The 27,901-nt window shown below is 34.9% G+C and overlaps 2 protein-coding genes and 1 long non-coding RNA gene across 4 annotated transcripts in view; 1 reads left to right on the forward strand and 2 right to left on the reverse strand.

The window, feature by feature from the left end:
* Ttd14 (TRPL translocation defect 14) overlaps nt 1–24,267 on the forward strand; it is a 36,902-nt gene extending 12,635 nt beyond the window's left edge. For both annotated transcript variants that reach the window (XM_089698986.1, XM_089698987.1), the window contains 5 exons: nt 13,948–14,076; nt 17,821–17,957; nt 21,305–21,852; nt 22,058–22,248; nt 22,827–24,267. In XM_089698986.1, coding sequence (XP_089555112.1) covers nt 13,948–14,076; nt 17,821–17,957; nt 21,305–21,852; nt 22,058–22,248; nt 22,827–23,131 — 1,310 coding nt within the window. In that variant the 3' untranslated portion in view covers nt 23,132–24,267. The remainder of the gene's footprint in view (nt 1–13,947; nt 14,077–17,820; nt 17,958–21,304; nt 21,853–22,057; nt 22,249–22,826) is intronic.
* On the reverse strand, nt 9,451–10,177 carry LOC149485712 (uncharacterized). Its single transcript, XR_016316059.1, has 3 exons — nt 10,122–10,177; nt 9,758–9,776; nt 9,451–9,717 (listed from the first exon to the last, which is right to left on the reverse strand). It is a non-coding gene; the product is annotated as an uncharacterized LOC149485712 (long non-coding RNA).
* A 513-nt stretch (nt 24,268–24,780) lies between the features above and the next one.
* On the reverse strand, nt 24,781–26,991 carry LOC149485713 (uncharacterized). The gene is made up of 4 exons (XM_089698965.1): nt 26,788–26,991; nt 26,420–26,573; nt 25,946–26,095; nt 24,781–25,026 (listed from the first exon to the last, which is right to left on the reverse strand). The coding sequence occupies exons 1-4, from the start codon at nt 26,862–26,864 to the stop codon at nt 24,811–24,813; spliced, it is 597 nt and encodes a 198-aa protein (XP_089555091.1). The 5' UTR covers nt 26,865–26,991; the 3' UTR covers nt 24,781–24,810.
* Between the last annotated feature and the right edge of the window lie 910 nt (nt 26,992–27,901).

Consider the following 27,901-nt stretch of genomic DNA (forward strand, 5'->3'; position numbering starts at 1 on the left):
GAACTCGATGTTTCGTTGTCGGAATTTCTTAATGTTATTATAAATGAGTCAGTGTAATTATCTACTTTTGGTTCTAATTGAATATATTTTTCCTCATGTTCTCGCGTCTTTCTCCAAACGTCACTAAACATATCCAGACTAGGGCATGCACCCGGGTTTACCCGGTTCCAAAAAACCCGGGTAAACCCGGGTTTTTTGATGATCTTGAGAACCGGGTCTGAATAGTATGAAACCCGGTTCTCCCGGTTCCGACCAAAATATTAAAATATAAAGTTTTATTTATATTTTGCTGCATTATTTTAACAAATTTATTCTATCTGGCAACGTCAGACTCACGCGCATCGCGAATTTTCGTGCCACGTCTCAAGCGTGGCTCTGATTGGTTGTCTAATCTTAGATGCTCTATGTTTCTTACGGTTGTATTACCAAAAAAAAATTAGGCATCGAAATTGACAAAAATTAGGCTACTGAAATATTTTTATTAGATTTGTCATGAATTAGAAAAGCTGTTGATTTTACTGTTTCATATAATGATCCAGTCATGTTTTTGTTTTTGGTATCAAGCTGGAATTTATATCGAATACTCAAGTCTTCGGTCCCTTGATGCTGTGAAAAAGTCAAACTCACAAGCCACCGCATCAAAAGATACAGCCGTAAATGCTGAACATTTTCGCAAATTTCGACATTCGCATGGGACTCAAAACCTACTTCTACTTCTCATGAACACAGAGTCTTTAAATTTGGTAACAGTAACGTCTTATAACACAGATAAAGGAAAATTTGCTAGAAACATAAATTTTAAAGTTACAACACTATAAAAAATAGGTTTGTTCGGAGCCCTCGGAGCGCGAGTCCGACTCGCACTTGGCTGGTTTTTTGCTTTGGGAGCGTCCATAAATTACGTGAGGTGTTTTTGTCCATTTTTTGACCCTCCCTCCCACTCTGGTGAGATATCATGAGATTTTATTGAACCCCCTCCCCCATCCCCCCATCTCACGTGAGATTTTTCAAAATGTGGGTTTCTTATGTTTATTTGACATTGTAAAAAGAAAAAAAATTGCTTCGTGCTTTTGTTTACGACTAATAAAAAATAGTAATTAGGTAATATGTATTGCTGAAAGTTATAATAAGGGCCGATTTATCTATAACAAATAACAAAATGTCTCGTAATCTGTCAAATACGGGCAATAAGAATACATTTTTAAAATGGTAGTTTTATACATTATTCGACGAATAAGTTTTATCCAAGCATTGAAAAATCGGCCCTTAGTGTTATATAACAAGGTAACAATAGAATATTTAAATCTTAACCGTAACATTAAAATCTTAAGCATGTTATTTGGATTAAATGAACCAAAAGAGTATTTAATTTGTTTTGTTTCAATTAAAAAAAAATTGCGTGATATTTGCCGACACCCCCCCTCTCCCCAACGTAAGGTTAGATGAGATTTTACTCGACCCCCTCCCCCCCTAAAACAACTCACGTAATTTAAGGACGCCCCCTTTACAGTTTGCAGTTAATGAATAAGATTTAAGTTTATATGTGATATTATGATAATATTATGATAACAAGGTACTTTGATAAATAAATAGAAGTATTGAAATGTTTCTTTATTAATTTAATGAAATAAGACACAAGACGCGTAAAATAAAAGGCCCATCAGGTACTTTAACCCTTTTTAAGGTAGTGGCAACTATGTTGCCACCATGTATTTAGTCGATTATTTGGTGACATTTTGAATTTTATTCGATTTATTTTATCTGTATGGAATACTGTGAAATATATTTCAGTGTCAAACTTGTTTTTTATATTGTCAAACGTCATAACTGTCATTTGAAGTTGACGTAAGTTAGGAAGTTGGCGGTTTCTCAGAGATTTTTACAAATCTAGCTCCATCTCGAAATTGTGCTTCTGTTTCGGTAAGTTTTATTTATTATTTCAACGCATTGGGGCAACAACGATAACATAAGTCTGTATTTTTCAAGTTTGGGTTGACAGCTTGTAATAAAATGCAATTTGTTTAGGTGGCAATATAATTGCCACTGCCTTATGGTGTGTGGTGCTTGGCTTGGTGTTATAGTTCTTGTTTTTTCTTTTGTAGATAAAAATGCCGCGATTTTTGAACGATGAAGCAATCGAGGATGAATTAGAGCGTTTATTTGGTCTTCCTGACGATCCTGAGGTTTCTGACGATGAATGTGAACCTGAACCAGAGACTTTTACCGACATAGATATCAGAAATATATTGAATGATTCTGATATGGATTCTGTCCTTTCTTGTTCCGGAGTTGAGGAGGCGCTTGTAGACTCAGCTTCATCAAATAATATAAATACTGAAGAGCCTTCAACAAGCTCTGCTGAAGTTCAACCATCAACATCCGGCCTTCATTTGGATAGGCGCCGCTTTCGTGTCAGCGAATCTTCCTCTCCAGCAGTTCCTCTCCTTTGTCGTCCCAGTGTCGTAACTCCAACACCAACATCTTCAGTACCAACTACAGCCATAATGTCTGACTCAGATGAGTCAGATACTGAAGAAAATGAATGGAAGAAGGTGCTTTACCCACAGAATCCCGATATAGAATACTTTGATAGCGTACACTTAGAAAGCAAACAATTTATGCCTAGTAGAACCAGACCTGTTGCGTATTTTACGCATATTTTTGACCACAACCTAATAGATCTCATTGTACAACAAACTAATATTTACGCTGAGCAAAAACGAAGCCGTGGCTGGACACATGTTGATAATGCTGAAATAAAGGCTTTTCTAGGCATTATTATTTTGATGGGACTCCACCCACTGCCAACTATAGATTTATATTGGTCAAGTGATCCATTTTTTCGTGTGACTGAGATAGCATCAGTTATGACATGTAAACGATTCAAGAAGGTATTAGAAAACATACATTTGAACGACAATTCGAAGGCGCCGCCGAGAGGAACACCTGGTTATGATAAATTGTACAAAGTTCGCCCGCTTCTGGAGATGCTCAATACATCTTGTCAAAGTGCTGCAAAAACCACAACTTCCCAATCCATAGATGAATCAATGATTCAATTCAAAGGCAGATCGTCAATAAAACAATACATGCCACTAAAACCCATAAAAAGAGGGTATAAGGTCTGGACTAGAGCAGACAGCGAAACTGGATATGTTTTTGAGTTTGAAGTTTACACAGGGAAACGTGATGACCAATCCACAGAATTCGGATTAGGAGCCAATGTTGTCAAATCTCTTACTCAGAAGCTAATAGATGAGGGGTTCCGTGGACATGTGACTTTCGATAACTTTTTCGCATCCTATGAAATATTGCAATATCTATTCAATAATGGTATATACGCCACAGCTACAGTCAGCAATAGATCAGACCTACCACTCCTATTGAAAAATCAGAAAAAAAAGAATTTACCAAGAAATCAAAAAATATCTTTGGCAAGAGGCGATTTTAGATGGCGCACCAAAAATAATGTTGCATTTGTAATGTGGCAAGACACAAAACTTGTTACACTTCTCACCACTGCCTTTCATCCAAAAATAAATAAAACATTCTGTGACCGAACTCAGAAAGATGGTTCTAAAAAGGCTATTCAATGTCCACTAACCATACTACAGTATACAGAGCGCATGGGCGGAGTAGATCGATTTGATCAGCTGCGGAGCACTTACGAAGTTGGGAGGAGAAGCAAGAGGTGGTGGCTCCGAATTTTCTATTTTTGTGTAGACTTGGCCATCACAAATTCATTTTTACTCTACTCTAAAAACAAAAGGGTACACAATCCACTTTCGCAACTGCATTTTAGGTTGTGTCTGGCCCGTGGTCTCATCAACAATTATTCATCGAGAAAGAGGAGCCTGGAGAGCCAGCCACAATATTCCATGAAACGCCCAAAACTCTCCACCAATCGACAAAAAATTGTGGGCGTGACGGATGAGATACGCTTGGCAAACGTGGGCAAACATCGACATGAGCAATTGGACTCATGGCGACGTTGTCGTGTGTGTAGCACAAAAACACGGAACAAGAGATCAAAAATACAATGTTCTACTTGTAAAGTGCCACTTTGTGTGGTTCCTTGTTTTGATATATTTCATAGTCAGCAGATTTAAATATAAAATATATCAAAACTGGGAACTACCAGATCTGGATCTGCATTTACTTTACTTATCTTTCTTATAAAATAAAGTTTCATTATTGAAAATGGCGTTTTATTGACGGGCCGCGGCAACTATATTGCCACCACATTTTCCAAAAATTTCCCATTGATTTTCCAAAAAAAACATAACATTATTTTCATCATATAAGTATTATTTTTCAATTTTTGTTTGGTATTCATTCATATCACCTTTAGTTTCCTCTGCCTTATAAAGGGTTAACAGTTACTTTTGTTTAATTTCGTATTTTTTCCGAGGTATTATAAAAGAACCGGGTAACCCGGTTCTACCCGGTTCTGAGGTCGATTTGGAACCGGGTTTCAGAAACTTGGAACCGGACTCGGTTCTGCATGCCCTAATCCAGACTAATAGCATTTGCTTCCTTTCTAAATAATTTTTCCACAGTTTTCAAGTTAAAGTTCACATTTTGTGATGCTACTTTCCCTTTAATTATGCCCCATAGTAACTCTATTGGGTTGAGTTCTGGATGGTATGGTGGAAGGCGCAATACACTATGTCCATGATCTTTGAGGATTGCATCAAGTAGGTAAAAATTGTGTATAGTTTGGCTTATTTTTTTTAATAATGTGATAACTCTGATTATTAATTAGTAATTTGATTTTTGAGAAAAAAAATGCCGATTTTAGTCAAAATTTATATTTTTCTAACAAGATCCTTATCATCCAAATTTCCACCTTGGTGAGAAAAATTGACATTTCTAATGAAAATGAACAAAAAATTAAATGATTTTATTAAATACTGTAAAATAGTCTATAATTCTTCCATTTACTGTATCACAAAATTCTTCATAGATTTTTAGATATTCGTACTACACCAATTACATCACCCTGTATTTATAAACAATTGCAAAATATGACACATACATAGGCCGGGAGATACTTACACAAAATTTCGGGTCATTTGTAACAGAATGGCGGTTCTACAGAGGTCTTATTACGCAATGACTAAAAGAAAAATGATGGTCAGAACTCAGAACGCTGGTACCGGCGGACTAGTCGCGTGGGCGTTAGTCGAACTCGTCGGATAAATAGCGAAAGTCAAACGATTTGTAACACAAAAATTTTAGAATTCACCGATAGCCCATAAAAAAGATGTAGGCGGTAGTGTCATGCCATACTTTTCCGGTGTAACTTACAGCCCCCCATACCGACGCGATGCGTTGATTAAAAAAAAAACAATTCAAACATTTGTACCAGGCTAACTTTTGCACAGGTAATCATCATCGTGCAGACATTTACGAATATCGCCATGCCATACTTTTCGGACGATTCCAAATGGCCACCATACCGCCGAAAATCTGCAAAAAAAAAATTTTTTTTCGCCAAACAATTTGTACCAGTATTGCATTTGGATTTTTGGAGAGTATTTGATAAAATGTGACCATTATTATATTTGCCATACTCCTAGTAGGGGGAAAAAGTGGTGCCATACTTGAAAATTAATTTCTTCGTCACGTTTCAAAAATACGACTGTACAATACGTAAAATAATTTTTTACAGTATGGGATCATTATATTCTGTTTGTTTGTATACAATTCTACCTAGAAAAAAATATCGCAGATTGCAAACATGGGGCGGATGATTGTAAGAGCCAAGACGTAAAAAAAAAATGAAAAGAATTGGCGATTTGTACCAGTACGGCATTTTTGGAAAGTATATGATGCAACGTGACCATTATTATATTTGCCATACTTTTAATAGAGGGAAAAATTAGTGCCATACTGCTACAAATCGTTCAAACTACGAATAAAATCTTACAATAAGAAAAAAATCTTATACACATTCCCCACCTCCCACAGGTATGGCATTATCACACTTCTATTTATAATCATTCAGGAGTTGTTGAAAAAAAAAATGTAGGGTGGTACAAATCGTTTGGCGAGAAAAAAAAATCTAAAATTTGCAGATTTTCCGCGGTATGGCGACCATTTGGAATCGTCCGAAAAGTATGGCATGGCGATTTTAGTAAATGGCTGCACGACGATGGTTACCTGTGCAAAAAGTGAGCCCGGTACAAATGGTTGAATTGTTTTTTTTAAATCAACGCATTCACGTCGGTATGGCGGACTGTAAGTCACATCGTAACTGTATGGCAATTGGCATGACACTACCGCCTACATCTTTTTTAAGGGCTATCGGTAAATTCTAAAATTTTTGTGTTACAAATCGTTGGACTTTCGCTATTTATCCGACGAGTGTGACTAACGCCCACGCGACTAGTCCGCCGGTACCAGCGTTCTGACCATCATTTTTCTTTTTGTCATTGCGTACTAAGAACCCTCTAGACCGCCATCCTGTTACAAATGACCCGAAATTTTTTGTCAGTATCTCCCGGCCTAACATGTGCAATGTGTAAATGTGTTGACGTTCCAGCTCTTCTTAATATACCTATATACTGTATAAGTCACAAACGTTTTACATACGCGATGTTCAAAATCGTTTTATGGTCGTTCGAGTTTTTTCTGGCAAACAATACATCGGTTCGTTAGAGATGTTGAAAGTCAAGGCAAATTGGCAGACAACTTGGCTGACAGGAAATTTGAAAATGAATTGTTAAAATTGAAATTCACATTTTTCCCAATGGTAATTTTAAATATACTTTTTGCGACGTAGTCGTATAACAGTATGTTTGGTTTGTAGAATTTTAATGATATAAGACGATGGATATATTTTATTGAAAACAACACAGCCTAGAACTCTTCAAAATGATCTTGCAGTAAAAAAAGTAAATATGTACCTATTAGACTACAAGCCCGCATAGGACAAAAATATGGGTCAAATGAACCACCAGGGAACATATCTAGAACGATAGCAGAGCAAAAAATAATAAGATTCATCACTATGCCGTCACTTGTAAGCTGTCCAACTGAGTGCAGATGAGAATTGAAAAGTACAGGTAGACTCGGTAAATTTTGGTCATATATTTTTGTACGGCATTCTTAACCATCGATAGATCCATTAAAAATAATAAGAAACCGCTCAGTGCCGTACAAAAATGTTGGTCCACCAAGTCGGAATTTTTATTTAATTTCCGAGAGTTACCGGGGGTAAATTTGGTCATTTGACCATGTATGGCATCTGTGTCATACTATTGCTATACTGCTTTTAATCCATTATTCCGCAACGCCGTACAAAAATCATGGGGACAAGGGGAAAAAATCGAGAGTTGTAATCCCCTCTCTTTCCCCACTCCAGGGGGTCATTTGACACAACACGAAATAAATTTATTTTTAAAGTATTTTATGCATAGATAATATTTTTTCATGTGCCGTACATTTTCGTTGGTTCAAAGGGGAAAAATCTGAAAAAGAAAAAAATCCATATAACGAAATGTTTGCTTTATATTTTTTCAATAAAATATAAATATACATTAATATTAAGAAGCTCGAGGTGGTTAATTATCACCTTGGAAAGTCGGAGTCAGGTGGAATGGACTCCGTTAAATTGATGAACTAATAAAAAAGCTATTAACGAAAAGATGTGAATTATATGCAATCAGTCCATGAATACAGGTAAAGTCACAAGCAAATGCTAGTAATATATACATATTCAAAATGTACAAGTAAAGCGCTTTCAAATGATACCAAACACTGCATATTTATCTTAACTTTATTTTTTTACTCTGTATGTTTTGTCCGCTAGAGGGCGCCTCATTAGATTTTGTGAAACCCCATATAGCCTTCAGCTAGCTGGTCGCTGGTTATCCAGTGAACAATTCAGACGCTTCTAATGATATGTCATTTGTCGAATTCTGATAAGTAGTTTAGAAGTTACGAGGGAATAGATGAACATACATACATGACCTGTAAACAACCATAACCCTCCTTTTGCTTTGCCGTAGTTGGGTAAAAATATGTTAATGCCGTACTGTATCAAATGGCCATAAAGCACCCTTAAAATTGTAGCTTTCGTCGCTTTCATCAGCCTAAAAGATGTGGTCTGCACAAAAATGTACGGCATCGTTTTTTCCTAATTTATCTATGTTAATACTATTTAAAACAACGGATAAAGTGTAGAAAACTATTATATTTCATTAATCTACGATGTTTAAACTTTAACAAAATTTCTGGTTTTGCATTTCTCTATAACTTTTTTTAGAACGGTTTCTTTTGAACGGCAATACTATACAACAATTGAATTTTACAATATCATGTTAAAAAAAAAGTTCCCGTACAGGGTCAAATGACCTTACAGCTCTTTATATCAAGAATTTGATGAAATTAAGATGATTATTGGTATACATTTAAAAGAACAATTATTTTTTGACGGCATTGCTTTTAATAGTACTTTTGAGTGCTAGATAATGTTTTGGAACCGAAGCCGTACTTAGTCAAATGACCCCCTGGAGTGGGGAAAGAGAGGGGATTGCAACTCTCGATTTTTTCCCCTTGTCCCCATGATTTTTGTACGGCGTTGCGTAATAATGGATTAAAAGCAGTATAGCAATAGTATGACACAGATGCCGTACATGGTCAAATGACCAAATTTACCCCCGGTAACTCTCGGAATTTAAATAAAAATTCCGACTTGGTGGACCACCATTTTTGTACGGCACTGAGCGGTTTCTTATTATTTTTAATGGATCTATCGATGGTTAAGAATGCCGTACAAAAATATATGACCAAAATTTACCGAGTCTACCTGTACTTTTCAATTCTCATCTGCACTCAGTTGGACAGCTTACAAGTGACGGCATAGTGATGAATCTTATTATTTTTTGCTCTGCTATCGTTCTAGATATGTCCCCTGGTGGTTCATTTGACCCATATTTTTGTCCTATGCGGGCTTGTAGTCTATATACTGTCAGGCAGATTTTACTGTAAATACTTTTCTTCTACTTTTTATGGCTTCAATAACAAAAATTCTACAACAAATTGATAATTGTTCGTAACTACACCGCGACCGTAACATCGAGTAATGGGGAAAGATATTTTTTACCTCATCAAGGAAATTGAAATGCAAATATTTTAATATCTTACATTTCTGAATACTTAATGATATCAATATCAGTTTTGTTTTGTATGTACCTAATCGTTTCAAAATAACGACATTTGTTTACAATAAGCAAAACATAAGCGATTCTTTTATTTTTTCAAGTCAAGTTTTTAAATGAGAGAGCTTTTTAAAGGTGACGTTATGAGAGGTAATATAACTCTACTGAAACTGATAGGCAGGTAACCTAAATATAAGCTTATTTATTTATATTACAAAGTCATCGACATCGTCTGTACGTTGAGACAAAGAATAGGTATAATTAAGTTCGGTATCAGCCTAAAGGCTGGTTCACACTTTGATTAGTGCGAGTGCAGGTGATGAGTAGTACTACGTGTGGACAGCGACTGTTTAGTGCGAGTGTTTAGTAGGCTGTGTAGTAAAGTGAATAGAAGCGTGTTCTATTTTTTTGCGAGTGGACTGCGAGTAGCCACGTCCCGCGCGCCCTCCCTTCCCCCTCACTCGCAGCGTGCCTGCACTCGCACTAATCACCTGCACTCGCAGTCAATTGGACACTACTCGCACTACACACCTGCACTCGCACTAATCACCTGCACTCGCAGTCAATTGGACTATACTCGCACTACACACCTGCACTCGCACTAATCACCTGCACTCACACTAATCAAAGTGTGAACCAGCCATAATGGCTGGTTCACACTTTGATTAGTGCGAGTGCAGGTGATGAGTAGTACTACGTGTGGACAGCGACTGTTTAGTGCGAGTGTTTAGTAGGCTGTGTAGTAAAGTGAATAGAAGCGTGTTCTATTTTTTTGCGAGTGGACTGCGAGTAGCCACGTCCCGCGCGCCCTCCCTTCCCCCTCACTCGCAGCGTGCCTGCACTCGCACTAATCACCTGCACTCGCAGTCAATTGGACACTACTCGCACTACACACCTGCACTCGCACTAATCACCTGCACTCGCAGTCAATTGGACACTACTCGCACTACACACCTGCACTCGCACTAATCACCTGCACTCACACTAATCAAAGTGTGAACCAGCCATAACGCGTTGGACAGTAATTATTATTAAATTGTAGGAAATATATTGATGTTTAATCGTTACAATTTATCTCAAACATGTTTATCTGTTTGACTTCTGCTACTTTGTTTCCTCGGGCAAATTTGTCTTTTATCGAATGTTTGAGTGGGCTAACAGCAAGGTGGCCGTTATCAAGTACGATATGTAAACCATAGTGGGGTATTGATAATAATATATATTATGTTATATTCTCTTCCATCCGTTTATTTATACTTAGAAAATAAATTTTGGAATTGACTCTAATGCAAAACCATATACCATTCACATCCTATTGTATAATATTCATTACTTTCCGTTTTTGCAAAGTATCCCCACTTAGTAGGTACAAACTTTTCGGGCTCAAAAAGGTACTGCGGCATTCTGAAAATGTATATCCAAATATGAGTGACTAGTGTACTTATTTTAAACTAGAAGTAATTTTACGGTCTGATCACGGTAATATTAAAAATAAATACATAATTGTAATGACGAAGCAGACATGCGAAATTGTTCTCGTGGGCGCGTGACTGCTTTTTACATCGCTTGACGAATTAGATTCATATGAAACTAATTTTTTTTTAACATATTACATTTCATTAAAAAAAATATGTATACGACATTAAATTATTGTTTTCTAAATGTTTTAATTGGTAGTGTAGTGTGGTCTATAATCTTCTCCAGACTGCATCACTCAAAAAACAACATATTTATTATCTGATAACAACAAAAACAAAGGATCGATGTATATTATAATTAACCTTTATCATTTTTAGTAGACGTAAGAATAATTTTTAATATAATATTTGGGTTGTATGATAACGATTGATTAGTTTGCGCATTCTCTTTGTAGATATTGTTTTGTGGCTACCTCTTGTAAGCGGTTGGCTTTATAAAAATTATTAATTGAGATTTTAAAGAGACGGTTAAAATGTTTACTTTGCGGTTAGTATTGCACATTTGTTATGTGATACGATCGGGCTCCGGTGTTTAACACAATTATATGGACCGTGTATACTTGAGGAGTTGGTGACGTGTCAACTGTCTCCAAGTGATCTATGGTAATACGAGTAGAGTGCGCAGTAAAGACGTGATATAAAATCGTTATCAAGTTCATGGCTGTTGTTGTTATCAGCGGCTACGTATATTATGTTAATAAATATTGCACGTGCCAAGCGTATATAAATGAGCTCGTAATTTTTTGATAGCCGGGATGTAATCACTTTATTGATTATTCTACATATTATGTTATTAAACATATTTTGTACGTGTTTACTGTAGCCTTTCACCTTTGAAGAATGTTATCCATTAAAAACACCGATGTTGAATTAAATGTAGGAAGTATATAATTTGTACAATTTATCCTTTAAAAAGTATGTATACAAATTATGATTGCAAATGAATCATTCAATATTCATATTGAAGAATGCGCGATGAGTGTAATAAAACACAGCAATTAGTTATTTATTAGTTTTTTCTTCAGTGCCTCGTAAATTGTCTCGGCAGCTGACGACCTCAGTCGACAGTCACGAGCCGGCAGCGATGTTTTTCTATTCCATTTATCTTTTGTACGTCAATTCTTTTCCGCGCTCTAGTTTTCCTCTTTGACTGTTAAAATATGCGACGGACGTACAATTGTACAAAAGTTCGTTGGCAGGCAACTAAAATAAAACGGGGAGAGAAATTCACGGTCTCTGTAGCTTCATTAGTTGGTTAGCCGTTAGATGGATTTAGAAAGATATAAATCTCGGATTTTATACAAAAAGGGAACTTGATGCCGCGTGTTAATGTGTATATTATATTACAGCTATACTGTATACATACTTACCTAATTCTATTAGTAACCATTATAGCATAATATGTATATCTAATCAATACATGCAAAATTAATATGAAGAATTACTTATGTAATAGCGCACCTTGCAATCATCATTATCATTATTATGAGTGCCTTTTTTATAGTTTTGCAGATTGTAATGTTTTGTTACTTCGTAAATTGATACTTGTTTATTACTTAGATACATATTAAATTACTAAAAATTTCACAAGATTAATTTTGTAGACGTATGCTGTGGCTATTTGTAAATATACCGGTCTTCACAATAAATTCTAAATTCCAATCAATATTTAATGACTACACTACAATAAATGCACAATATATTAAAAGCCACCATGCATATTATGGTGGTAAAATTAAAATAGTACCGAATTGATTACATCAATTTAAAAAATATCGCACTAAAACTACCTTCGATTCTGAAATACGTTATTGCTAGTTTCATCACTACAGTTTCACTTCCCCATCCTCCGTAACCTTTAAATAATTTGGAAAATCCAAAAGTGCACGCCTCATAATTTTTTTTTAATAAATATTTATTAATTATTATTTTTGTTTATTTAATAACAATTAAACCACATCGAATCAGACCCTGAAAAATGAAAGGGTTCTATTCCTGAGCATACTCAAGCGTAAGATAAAAAAAAAGACTCGATTAGTAAAGTATTTCGGTCGCTATCGTGTTAACAAGAAAAAGGATCCGCACATACCTACAGACACACGGACGTCCAAGACAGAACTTTTTTAAACTGTTTTTTAACTAGTTTAAATAACAAAAATGACATCAAAAATATCATGAACGTTAATAATAGTGTTTTTTCTTAATATGTGTGTGTATGTATTATCTTACAAGTGCAATGTATGATACATAAAGACATTTTAAGTTTGAAAAATCAGATGTTTTGCGCGAAGTGACAGTAGTACCCACCTCAACGCTTCGCTTATGAGGCGTGCAAAAATAGTTTTGTATTATACAAAGTGTCTAGAATATATTTCTACAAGAAAATTATTAAAATGCAAAGCGATTGTTTTATGTGAATCATTTTTAAATTTACACTTTCCTTATCGAGACATTCACATAAGGACATCAATGATTTTATTTGATAGAGATGTTGCCCACTTCACACGATGCGTATTTCTCCTTAAAAGATAGTATTTTACTTGAACTTTGAAGTTTGATTTTTATCTGATCATAATATTTTAATAATTTTATTTTGACCGTAATTGCCGAGTGAGTTATTCGTATAATGTAACTTAAACCAACGTAAACATTGAAGACAATAATTATAATATGTGTATCTTCGTGTGAAAGACTCTTAATGCTATAATATTTAAAGAGAACAACAATCCGAGTATTTGCCTGCGTACCTTATATCTATTACATGCATAACAATAAATTGCAATTATCATCAATTATTTATAGCTTATATGATGTAAATGAACATTAATTATAAACCAGTATCTATTGGATACATCAGGACTTGACCGGTATTAAATATTATCAATAAATTAACGATATATAAGTTGCTATAAGTAGCAAGTATGTAAAAATATCTAATTTTATTTCATTCACCTTTCATATCCTAATGTATGTACTAGTAACAAAAAGGACTGCGAAAGATTTGGATAACGCATAATTAGTTAAAGCAATTAAGACAATTTAATTACAAGTCTGCAACTGTAATTGTATATGTAATATACATTATATGTATTACTAATGTTAAATGATAAAAAAAAACTTAGTTCTTTTGTATGTGTTTATAACCGGTTGAACTAGTGTCATCAATCATCATCATCCATAACTTGATCGATAGGAATACCGTACCTTACCTTCCTCTTTATAATAGACGAACAAAACTTTTAACCTATCAAAACCTTATAGCTCAAAAGAAATGGTAATCTAAATGGAACCTTTTGTTGCAGCTAATAAGTTCCAGGAGAATTTGTTGAAGACCATGATTCAGATTGAAAACACTTTCTTCGAGTTGGGCAGGACGTGTCAAAGGAACTGCCTGATCATTTGCGACCGAGGAGCCATGGACGCTAGTGCATGTAAGAATATATCATTTATTAATTATTATGTGTATCTCATTCCATAATACTCGAGTACCATCATAAGGAAGGTACCCGGTCCTTTGGAAGGCTTACGTGGGGACACGGATCCAACACGCAGAGGCCCTTTAGAGAACTTTACTGTGTTGTGGGACACCAGCCGCAGCCTGCCCATGACTGCACTATAGAGATACAGTCCTAGGCAGTCCGCGGCCGATGTAGGACTATTTCGAAATATGGAAAAACAAAATAAACTGGGCTATGGAGTGGGATGTTAAATGGGCCGGTATTTGGGGACTATTGGAAACTATGGCACCTGCCTTTCTACTAAAAGAAAGTAAAAATATGTTGGCAGGTGGTGACTCGCCCTCTCACTGTATGGGCCCCCGAAATAAGTCGCTGCAATAGTGCGACAAGGGGGCAACATATTGTGAGCAGCTAAGGGTGGAGAGGCGTCCCTGGACTTTAAACTACGATCACGCGCTCCCTGAGGGTCCAGCATCACGTGCCCACTCGCCACTTATGATTCGCATCCACCCTTCGAGCTAAAAGCTCTCGCGACTCCACTCTGGCCGGCCGGTTAAGGCAAGCCAGAGGTGGGGGTCTTGTCCTCGTCAGGCTTCACTCCGACCGGCCGGTGAAGGCAAGCCGGAGATGAAGACAGGGGCCTCCCCCGGGAGCACACGGTTCCCGCGGGGTCGCTACTCCCCGCCACAAGGTGTCCTGCGGGTTGACTGATTGCACGGGTGGAATATCTATTGTCACGTAGACAATAGATATTCCAGCCGTGGGCGATGGGGTCGTCACATCCCTACGCCCTAATTATTATTATTATTAGTACTAGCCATCTAACCAAACCACCTTTGGTGTACCACAGGGTTATAACTTATAAACAATCCTTATACTGAATGTCCTATAAGTCCTGTATGTCCATTAATGTGAATTTATACAGGTATTCTTTGATTACCAAGCCAAATAAGATTCCAAAAATAGCGGTCCATAAAATAGACCTTATCCTATTCCTATAAGGTCTATTTTATGGACCGCATAAGAACTTGACGAACTACCTTAGTTCACAATTAGTGAAATCCAACAGGAAAAAATACAATAAAGATATTGTATGTATTCCTAATCATTTAATTAACTTTGTAGTGCCGATCTTTTAATTGTTTTGTTATGTAAAACATAATCATGTAAGTCACATGCCTGAGGCACTCGGGTTGACAATTTTTTAAGTTCTCCTACATCGTAAAATATAATATCTTATGTCATAAATATCTTTGATTGTCTTAGGTTTTCCATTATTTATGCGAGACTGATATGATTCATTCAATTCTTTTCACAAGATGTTTACAATTGTTCAAGTATACATACTAATAGATATAGAGCTGCTGCTCTATATCTACGTAATGCTTTACGTAATAAACGCAGTCAGGGACCATGCTCTGAAGGTCTTTTTTTTCCTCTGAATTTCGAATCGTTTCGCCTAAAAAATGACCGCCTTAATATGTAGTTCAGTGTTAAATAGTTGAACACTAAGAGCTAGCGCGCACGAGCAACTTTGTCTCCGCAACTATTTTGTCTCTCCCATCAATTTGTATGGGGAGTTGCGTCGCTACGTGCGCGCACTTTCATACTAGCCCATGGGTGGAGAGACAAAATAGTTGCGGAGACAAAGTTGCTCGTGCGCGCACTGTCTAAGGCATGGGACATTCCACGTTACAAAGTCGATGGTCTTATAAATACTATTTTACATGTCCCATAATAGAAAAAAGTTTTGCATATAATGTCGCAATAATTGTCCTTTATATATCTAGTCTTTTGATGGATTGTGATAATAAAGTGATATGGCTTTCCTGTCTCGCATAAGTATACATAATACTGGTTATCGGTATCGTGGATGTTGTGACGACAGTATTTATCTTTCACATTGTTTTGTGGATTCTAAATAGTATCTGAAATGTAAACAATGTATTTCTTTAATATGAAGACACAATGTTCTTGTAATGCTCTTTTTGCGTTATTCTTGTATAAATACGAGAAGGCAGTCGCAATTTGTAAAATGTATAATTTTGTAAATTAGAATATCTGCCTGTTTGTCTGTAAGTTTTCCGCGGCTAAACAACAGCTGCCGATTGAGATGAAAATACATGAAGAACCTATGGCCACTTATTTTTTGAAAATCGTAATGAATTGAAATTGATGAACTGTTTAGACCCCGCAGTTGTACCCTCAAACAAAACCGCGTGTCTAACTAAACACGCTATAATTTGTCTATTATCCTGTACTCTTTTTGGTCATATTATGTATCCGAGTCGTACCTCGTAGTCAAAACATTTTTAATCAAAAATTAGCAAAATATAATATTTATCCGAATTCGGAACATATCGTGACCCACGCTCTAACAAAGTACGTAACTTATCACGTGTTTTTTTGGATCATGCGTGATACTAATTAATCTTATATTAGTTATTGGTTCATTGGTTACGTTATTAAGACACATCACGAGCGTCCAAGAATGAAACATCAATGAGGTTTTTGTTATGTAATTTTATTAGTATCTATATTTTCGTTTCAGCACATTTCAATTTATTTTTATTGGCATGGAAATGTGATATAATATTATTAAATGAAGTTACGTAATTGTGAGGATTTGTTATAAATGAAGCGTTCAAAGTTTTTCAATAATATGATATGGCATATAAACAAAATTTTTATGCATATCGTATGTTTATGTAAACCTTTAGCTATACTTATAAGGATTCGACTCAATACAGTAATTGCTATCGCATTTTTATCCTACTGACGTTAGACTTAAATATATTCATTACCTCTTCATGTGACGTATCTTTAAGTCATAGTCATCGTTTGACTCACATTGCAGGTCAAAGACCGTTACATCCAGACCATAATAGACTTAGAATGTCTATGCTCATATTTCTGTATTTATTCATATGTTTTGCAAGGAAAACAATATTGAAAGTTCACGGTATGCTGTATAACATGCTGAATCCATCTGCATCTTATTTTTACTGTTATAAACAACTCAACAGTGTCTATTAGTGTGCCTAATAGTACTTTAAAGTAACAATAATTGCTTCTGCGTGTTTCCATTATACATCATTACCGTTTTTATATTTCTAGCAATAACCAGTAGAATTGCTATTCGATTCTATCGTGAATATAAAGTCTATTTTAATTCACGCATGTTTTGATACGTCAATAGCGTAACAACTGAATGCCACGCTGACCCTCAAGAGCTGACGATTTTTATTATTATTAAAAAAAAAGTTTTGGCAACAAAATAGTGGGTGTGGCAAAATAGCCAATAGTAAGAGAGTTTTTACGTCCGGGCAAAAATAGTTTAGACGTTGTATTATACTTGGCTAGGGTAAATCGACACTGTGCCAATGTATACAAAATACCTACATGCTGTGTAATTTTACTTTCAAAGAAATCGAAAGTAATTAAATGATTTTTATTAAGATGGGGCTGGTTTTTAATTGAACACGAGGCTTAAAAGCCTCTATTTATCATGATGTCTTATGGCAAAATAATATATGACTTCCCCATTTCTTATAAAAAATAGTTTATTAAGTCTTAGTTTTATGAAATTAATCTTGTTCACATAGGTTAAACGATCGCAATTCATTTTCTTAAATTTCAAATCAACACACGAAAACTATCTTCCATCAATCTACCCTCATATCTCTACAAAGATTGAGAATATCTTTTCCCTTGCAGTTATTTCCAAAGAGAAGTGGGAGGCTATGCTGAACGCGAACAACTGGAACAGTGTGGAGCTGCGCGATAACAGATATAACCATATCGTGCATATGGTATCTGCTGCCAACGGGGCTGAAGACTTTTATTCCACTGAGGTACGTATATTTTTTTGGAAATATTAAAGATAGTAAAGAAATTGTGCTTGTTTTTAATGTGATGAGGTCGGACACATTTGAATTAACGTTTTGGGAATTTAGACAATTAAATATGTTGAATTTAAAGAAAGTTGAAGTTGAAAAAAAAAAGAGGTTAGGTAGAAGATGAGGTATTGAGGCGAAGAGATTTTTGATGGTTTGATGTTTGTTTTTCTTTCACCTTAAGAATGATCGATACAAGACGAGTTTTGGGCACAGAGATAGGATATAACAACACGAGGGTTTTGAATTGGAAACCACTCGAGTAGCTAACTTAACAAATATAAATATAATCAACTAGCAAACTGGGCGAACTCCGTTTGGCCACCAGAGCCACCTTTTCTTTGCTATAAACCTCACGGAGCCCGAGACCTTTCCAACGAATGCAAAACCGTGGAAATCGGTTCGTGCGTTCTGGAGTTACCTATAGCGTCAGGAAGGAAAACCAGACTTATTTTTATATAGTAGATATACCTTTATATTATTTAACCTTTCTAACTAAAGTCATAATGTGGTAGTTAATCAATATGTAGATTAACATTTAGATAGTAATCCATCACAAAGTTTGATCGATTACCACGATATTACTTTATTACTTTGCCATCGCTGTCATAGAATGTACACGACTTAATAACTAAATTGCTGTCCAGTTTATAGCTATTTACTGAATACGAATGGAAATTTTCTTCTAATTTAACTAGAGTGCTTTTTAATTGTTATCAATGAAATTAAAAAATAGTATTAAACGTTGTTGCTCACCAAATTGCTATAAGGTCAGCCGAGGCAAGTGTGACATAAATTTAAATGGTACAAATTATTTTTTTAAATATTTCGTTACCGTAATAGTCCTATGCCGATATTTTAATTTTAATACATTAATTATTCATTTGTTCAATGTTTTAACAATGATTTGTAATGTTCCTAGAAGTTTTGTGTGACAAACGTAAGCAAAAAGAAAGGAAGGTTGGAGATTGACACACTTACCCCAGGAATGGGGCAAGTGTAACAGATATCATTTTTATTTGTTCCTCTGGTTATTGTTGCTGGTCTCTTACTGAAATAATGAGATATTAAATATGTCAACTTAATTTATAATCTAATTCAATAACACGATAGTCTATTCTTGCTTGCAACAGATTTATATTCTAGAAGGGGTAAGTGTGACAGATTTTTCGAGGACTAGTGATGTGACAGTATGTTACACTTCCCCCGGGAAGGTTTAAGCATAATTAAACGTAAATATGTACTTATTAGTTAAAAATTATATTTAATTAAAAAAAGTAACTATTACAATTGAAGCCATTTTCTTCTCAAACTCTTCTGAAAAAACTGTTGGTCTCCCATGAGATTTCGATTTTACACCACGAACACCATTTACGTGTGAAATTATAGTTGCTCTAGGAACATTGTAAACTCTGGATGCTTTCAAAGCTGTCATATGCTGTTCCCGTACTGCTTTGACTGCTTCGCGTAGAGTTTCTTGAGAGTATTTATCAGTAGTTTTTCTTTTATAGTATCGTACCATTTAAAACAAAACAAATGCTTCAATTTTACTTTTAAAAAAATCGTTGTATAAAATATATTCTGTCCCATCACTATCATGGTATCCTCATACAAAAGGGCTGGGGTAAGTGTGACTGTGTCACACTTTCCCATGTTAGGTTAGCGGGTGAGGTAAGTGTGACAATGCACATATGTCAAAGAATATCAGAAATTTGGGCACAGAAACATATAAAACTTCAAATACAAATCGTAATACTTTGTCGCTTACCTTTAACTCCTTAAAACAACACTCCAAAACACCAAAAATCACTAAACGCGACGTCCCAGATATCACGGACTTCAATCATAATTCGCTTTGTTTTTCAAAATGGCGTATGTCGATAAAACAGTTGAGTATTTGCTGTGTGTCGATACAAAAATTAATGATGAAAAAGTTCTTCTAACGTACGTTAAATGGCGTTAAAACAAATAAACGTGTTTAGGGCGCGTAATTTGAATTTGTTACACTAGCCCCACTGTCACACTTGCCTCGGTTGACGATATATCAAACTTCAGTTCAGTTTATGGAAATGGGAATATCGTTTTTCCCCTTTCGATATGTGGAGTATCGTGTAGTTTCCGCTATTCCGCATACATAATACGTAAACAGTACTCGATTGTTCGGTGCATTTTCACGTTGATTATTATTCATTGTCATAAAATCAATATGGCATATGTTCGCTCGATTGTAAGATTTATAGCTATAAAGATTGCATGTACCGTAAAATGATGTGTAAATAATATAGTACAATAAGTTACGCAACAGGCCCAGCCTTGGCATTATTCGCTTTATGTATATACTATATAGGTAGTCAGCTTATACGAGTACGACAGCTTCCCATTAGCAGATTGGCTTAGTATATTCTAGTACTCGATGTAGTATCTATATTGGATATACTACACATACATATTATATCATGTATGCATGTGATTTGCAATGTGACTTGAATGGATGGGAATTCCCGATAGCTCTAATTTCTAAATATATTATTGACATGAATTAAGTATTTGATGTATGAAGATGGTTGCTTCTTACATTGTAGTGACGTTGTACGGCTAACAATGAAATCGTTTATCTATCTAATTTATCTAATTTAATGCATGGTTACATATTCATAATGACTCGACGACTGAAGACAACATAAAGATTAAAGATATAACATTGTAGGTAATTGTTGTTGATAAGAATATAAACGTGTTTTAGAATTTTAAAATTATTTTTCATACAAAAAATTCAAGCTTATGTTTAGACGTATTTTTGAATGCCGTATGAAATTATTTAATTTATTTCGATGGAAAAGACCAAATCGAGGCTGTTATAACATAACGTAAATCCAATTACGACTTTTAACCTTGTAAGATGATACGCAAACAAAGTACATACTTTGTAAAAAAGTACACTTTCAGGATATTCAAACGACCTTGAATTTCTGTCGTCGATTTGGCACTGTGCCATCTCAATCGAAATTTATGCCTTATCAATGTCACGTGAAGTTGTCGATGATTGATGTATTGAAAACATTGTTAGCATGTTTTACTGTTTTATTTTTACTTTTCCGCAAATCTTACTAAATAAGGAAATTTCTACAAATGAAATGCTATGATTATTATTGTTTTATTTTTGGACAAAAACCCCTGAATACATTTGACTGATATTTGATAAGGTTGCAGTTTCTAGACAACCTGGAATAACATATGTACCAATATGCAAATTTTTTAACACAAGCTAAAATTGTATAAAATTAATGTTTATGATTTCTTTCCAGGACCACGCGTGTCGTTCAGAAGGTGTGGAGCTCGCGAGGGAGCTAGATTACAATGCGGCAGCCGCTTGGGTGGGACATCCATACTTCGATGTCATCGACAATTCGACAGATTTCGACAAAAAGATGAACCGCCTGATCGCCTGTGTCTGTCAAAAGATCGGCATCGATACCGGCGACCGTCTCAACGTCAACGCGAAGAAACGCAAGTTCCTCGTCAAGACGCCCCTCCCGACCGACGCGGAGTTCCCACCCTTCCAAGACTTCGACGTGGAACACAACTACTTGCAGAGCGACGTCCGCAAAGCGCAAGTCCGGTTACGGAAACGTGGACAGAAGGGCCACTGGTCTTATATTCACACGATGAGGAAGTTCCACCCCACCAATGGCCAGTCCGTAGAAGTCAGGACACAATTGACGCACAGAGATTACCTGAACATGCTCCCGCAAAAGGACGACGCGCATTTCACGATATTCAAAAAGCGACGCTGCTTCATCTACAACAATCAGTACTACCAGTTGGATATATACAGACAGCCGACGCATCCAAGGTGATATTGCGTTCAATGTTACAAATATCCCGTATTTATGTATATATTTATAGCAATAAATTGAACAAATCTTATTATTTATTATTTACCTATACCTATTACATATATGTATCTGGCAGTTATATGAGGTAAATTATTAGGGTGTGTAAAATATATTGGTACCAATTGAATTGGGTGATTTATTAATTTTGTTGTAATATTTCAGATGTCGCGGTATGGTTTTGCTTGAGACCTATAGTGCGGCGTACGACCAAGACGCGCTATTGGCATCGTTGCCCAAGTTTCTGTTGATCGAGAAAGAAGTGACCGGCGACCCAGCTTATTCCATGTATAATTTATCATTAAAAGAAGATTGGAAAACCTCAAAAAGGTACTACGCCGGGTCTGGCGTTTACGGTGAGTCCAGCCCAAATTATGCAATACATTTTAATTCTGTCAGAAACATGTTATTCACCTATGATATTGTCAATATTCATATGATCAGACGTCTTTATTCTTGCATGCATTCAGAGTCAGCAAAAAAGGTTCTTTGATAAGACTTAGTTTTGATAATTTTTAATGTTGATATTCATTTTTATATAATTTTATAATGTGTACAAGTTGCATGTTCCTCGAACTGGCGTAATTGTGTTAGATCTTTTAGCCCCTATTAGCATTGGTGTCGGTATTGCTAGAATTATAATTTTTTCATCTGGATTTCTTTAGTGTGTTTCTGTGTTGTGTTAGTCACCGGATTGTGCACAGTAGTGAGTGTTCGCTAGCGTCGTCTTGCTGTAGTAAGCCTAAGTAATGCACTTTGACTAAATTATATATTTTTATATAAATATATTATTCCCTATACTCTGTATTTCTTCAACAAATGTTATTCCGAACAACTTTATTCCATAACTTTCAATCTTTTATTTAATACTGACCCAGTTACGCCGGTTGATAAAAAATGAGTGTTGTTTACTAATTGACGATATTTTTATTAGGACAACCTAAATGCCTAAATGGACATAAAGCTGAGAAAATTAACGGGCACGCCGATAAAATGCAAAACGGTGATATCAAAGTTAATGGGCACATTAAAATTAACGGTTGCGACGAGAAGATGAACGGACACACGGGACACAAACTAAATGGACACGCCAAAATGAACGGACACTGTAAGATGAATGGTCACGCACCCTTAAGTAATGGATTACCCAATGGCGTACACGATACGGATATAGATCACCTCAAAAGCAATGGATTGCACCCATCACCAAAGATGAAAAAAGTTGCTATTAAAACATAGACTAAAATATTTATACTTAGCCATAAGAACTTTTTGTAATATTCCACTTTGTAATGTTTCAATTTACACAAAATTAAAAGCAAAGTAATATATGATGTACTTAAAATGATATTGTAATAGAATATGCATGGCTATATTATATCGTAACTGTTAATGCCAAATGAAATAACTATTTTTATATTTCTTCATTAGAATATTTTTTCATATGAATAATAAAATAATGAAATTGACTATCATTCAATGTACAATGTTTAAAAATTCTTTTTTGTGCCTTTTGAAGTATTTATAATTGTCGCTAGCAGATAGCCATAACTGCTTGATATTGTGACCCTCTTGAAGATGAGCATAGAGATCAGCAAATATGGATGTCTGGATTTACGACTTAGAAATATTACATGTTCAGTCTCTATATTTGACACTCGCAAATCTACGTAGTATACAGTACTTAATTGCAATATTAAAAAATTAAGCTCGCGTCACAGTATATCGGTGTAAGTAGATGATTGTGTAGCGACTTTGGTTTTAGCTACGAATAAATAATATTTTTGTTGCAAATTTGATTAGACAACATATAGGATGTAAAATTTTAATATCTCGATGTTGTGTCGTTATTCTATAGTTTGATCTTAGTTAAAGATATAATTTATTTAGTCTGATAATGTTAAGCCCATAAAATTATATGTGAAACAGCTATGAGGTTGTTTATGGAATCGTTTAAATCAGTTGTTTTGTTATTAAAGTTTCTCACTAGTATTTAAAGGGTTAGCGAGATTGCGTCATCTGTGACCAAATAATGGCGAATATATAAATAGCATTAAGGCTATCAAATGTTTTGGCGAAACGCCACAAGAACATTGTAAATGGCTGTGCTATAACTAATGTACGAAACGGAAAGAGCTATCACTGCTTACTTAGGTAATTATTGTGAAACACATGCTGACTTATTCGCTGGCCGTGTCTTTGAAATGTATTATTTAATGTTTTAATGAGTAATTTTACATCTATGATTTAGAGATAATTTTATTTTTAGGGGCCAGTGAATTGAGTTTTTCTTAAGTGCTTTATGCATAAAGAATGTTTTATCTAAAAAGTGCATGTACTTTCTGCGTTTCCTTAATAAAGACAGTTTGAAAGGATTTATGTATTTTATTTCTCTACTATTGAATGTGGTTTTAATTAGACTAAAGTCCTTCTCTTTGCCACTATTTATTTATTCATAAATTAATAGCAAGTACATCTGAAAAGTTCATCCTAAAAATAAAATTAATTGGAGGAGTTAAATTTGCTGTATTTGTTTTGAATATTTTAATACAATATTCATTTACAACAACTATATTGACTCCTTTAAAGGCTATGCCTGCTAAATTATCATAACATTTCACATAAAATCCAAATATAAGAACAAGATATGGAATTTACAACATTAAAAATGTTTTGGGAAAAGATGGTTCCTACTAATCATTTGTGTATTGTATCCATTGTATCATACATTGACCAGGGACAGGGTAAAATGTAGATACACTTAGTAATGAGATTCAAAAGATGAATTATTACAATAATAATTGGTTGAGTAGTTAAATCACTATATATCTCTTTTTGTAGTGATGATGATGCACTACCTTGATAAAATGAAAATAGTGAAGTGTCACAGAAAACACATATGATTACTGTTTATATATTTATTTGGATAGAGCGTCCTTTAACTTCTGTTGTTTGTACATTTTGATAACTTTCTTGCTAGGTACGAGCCCTGAGCTCAGGCCTGGTCTTTTCTTCTTCTTCTTTGTGTTTCCCTCCCATAAGCTGTCATCTGTTGGGTTGATAGTTTCATCTACTGGTGGGGGGACGGCACATGACATTGTTCCTGCACCTTCACATACCACTGTCTTTAATTTCTAAAACAATTAATTATTTATTTGCATATTTTACAAATAGCTTTACTTAGTACTATGAATAATATAAAATATATTTTAACTAGCTTTCCGCCTGCGGCTTCGCCCGCGTTTTCAAAAAAAAACCCGCATAGTTCCCGTTCCCATGGGATTTCCGGGATAAAACCTAGCCTATGTCACTCAGAAATGATGTAGCTTTCCAACAGTGAAAGAATTTTTCAAATCTGCCAAGTAGTTTCGGAGCCTATTCAATTCATACAAACAAACAAAAAATCAAACCTTTCCTCTTTATAATATTTGTATAGATTGTTGTTCAAATTATATAAATTAAAAATAATTAATACACTTCATGATAGTATTAATATGGACACTTTCAATAATATTGCACGCCTCATAAGCGAAGCGTTGAGGTGGGTACTACTGTCACTTCACGCAAAACATCTGATTTTTCAAACTTAAAATGTCTTTATGTATCATACATTGCACTTGTAAGATAATACATACACACACATATTAAGAAAAAACACTATTTTTAACGTTCATGATATTTTTGATGTCATTTTTGTTATTTAAACTAGTTAAAAAACAGTTTAAAAAAGTTCTGTCTTGGACGTCCGTGTGTCTGTATGTGCGGATCCTTTTTCTTGTTAACATGATAGCGACCGAAATACTTTACTAATCGAGTCTTTTTTTTTCTCTTACGCTTGAGTATGCTCAGGAATAGAACCCTTTCATTTTTCAGGGTCTGATTCAATGTGGTTTAATTGTTATTAAATAAACAAAAATAATAATTAATAAATATTTATTAAAAAAAAATTATGAGGCGTGCACTTTTGGATTTTCCAAATTATTTTACTTATTCCATGCTTTTAGATTCATTGTATTAGAATTAGTATAATATCATAAGTTTATGCTTTCATACCTGTTTTTCTGCATCTAACTCTTCAGCTGTCTTCTGTATATCAGAATCATGTGCATATTTGCAGTTATGTCCAAATCGACACCTTCCTTTTCTAAAATTCCAACAAATTTTCTTCCCGTTGATCATCTGGGTATTCCCTTTACCTGGAACCTTAACAGTCATGGCCTATGTACTTGACGATTGTATGTAAAATTGGATATCATCCTATGCCAACACAACTAGTTTATATAAAACAATATGTATAATAAGTAATTTTAAAGTGAAAATTAATATACCAATATCTTTAAAACCTGCTACTTTAAAGTAAAAAAATATGAAGAATGTGATAAATTTAAGGGGGATATGAATTATAGTACACATACTTGTGATTGAAATATTTGTTAAGATCTTATACAAGGATCTGACTTGTTATTCAAAACTTGGTATTAAATTATAAAACATAGATTTATTTAAGAAAGGACAGTCAACATATACCATTTTAACATGTTTCTCTAATATAGCTGCTTTTGCTAGCTCTGCTTCTACAAATGGGTTGGAGAAAACTGATGTTTGCAGGCTACTCTCGCCAAGTGCTGGTTTTGGTAGCTTAGGTTTTTCAATATCTTTCGTTTCCTCTTCTTTTATTATCCTAAAATAAAGCGTCAATGTAAAGAGCAACCTATAATAATAATTCATTATCTACCTACTACGAAATTGGTTAAGGTCGTAAGAAAAGCTAAAAAGTATGCATATATTCAATGAGCCTGTATTTTAACTTAACATAAGTGCATATGTTCTTATTATATCCAAACAATAAATATATAATCGGTTGACTAACAAGGAAGCAAGAAGAAACCACTTACAACTTTTCATCTTCTTCTCCACTATCATCGGTATCAGATTCGTTCGAAGACGAACCATAATCCAATAAAGCATTCATGTCTAATTTATTTTGCGATTATAAAAAGGTCAAGAGGAAAGTGAATAATTTATAATCAAGAAATACATTTATAAATAATAACAAGACGCTCTTGACTATATAGGGCATCAGCCATCAACGATCATGACAGATCATGTCATCATGATCAAGCGAAGCGTCAAACGTCAAACAGTCGTCAAACTCAAACATCAAATTGCGCATAGATAATAAATTTAGTGAATGCAAATTCATGTACATGTCGGTAAATCGATTTTTGATTGAATCGAATCTTAATAAGTAGTCCATTAATTCACTGATCGCTAAAAAGTAGTATAATTAAGGCCGCGTTTCCATCTGCAAGTAAACTCGCGGAAATCTTGCATGAGTTCCTTGTAATATCGTTTGTATGTCCTGCAATTTATTTATGCAATAAATGTCCTGCGAGAAGCTCGCGGATCATACTATCGCAACTTATCGCGGAGGTATTTACACACGAGGTCTTACGAGTGCCGGGATAGGAATTACTTCCTATCCCGGCACATCATACGGTCAAAATTTTCTATTCTATTCTGTGAAATAATGCCGTCAAGATGCGCACGTGTAGCAGCTATATTAACAATTTAAGTGTCGAAAATGAAAAAAAGATCAATTTGGGTTCGAGACTGGATTTCTAGGAGACGTGAAGTTGCGAGAATGCTTAACATAATTTACTACGCGAAATACAACTGGAAGATGGTCAATTAAAACAAATATATAAAAAAAGAAATCAAAATAATCACTTTATTCCATCTTAAGATCTCATCACCATAGGATTTTCCTATTGACATTATAGTTTCTTCACGAGAGCATTCACGACTTTGTCATTATTTTACTCATTATTTTCAAATAAACAAAATCAAAAGCCGTGCGGGCGATACTTGCAGCTTGCTGCGAGATATACGCTTGACAAACTGTCGCGACAGCACTTGCTACATGGTTTAGAGTTTGCAAGCTGCTGAACAGACTGTCGGACATTTCTTCCAGAAGTTTTCTTGCAGATGGAAACGCGGCCTAAGAAT

This window comes from Colias philodice, chromosome 9 (assembly GCF_061535455.1).
Source record: "Colias philodice isolate Cphi_HAF_F1 chromosome 9, ilColPhil1 Martin Lab GWU primary, whole genome shotgun sequence".
NCBI classification, from domain to species: domain Eukaryota; kingdom Metazoa; phylum Arthropoda; class Insecta; order Lepidoptera; family Pieridae; genus Colias; species Colias philodice.

What these genes read in the sequence shown, in the direction of transcription:
- LOC149485713 (XM_089698965.1), bottom strand. Translation starts at nt 26,864, where the DNA reads ATGAATGCTTTATTGGATTATGGTTCGTCTTCGAACGAATCTGATACC. An exon ending in TAGAGAAACATGTTAAAATG is followed by an intron (nt 26,096 to 26,419) that starts GTATATGTTGAC and finishes ATGACTGTTAAG; the next exon opens with GTTCCAGGTAAAGGGAATAC. An exon ending in AGTTAGATGCAGAAAAACAG is followed by an intron (nt 25,027 to 25,945) that starts GTATGAAAGCAT and finishes TAATTGTTTTAG; the next exon opens with AAATTAAAGACAGTGGTATG.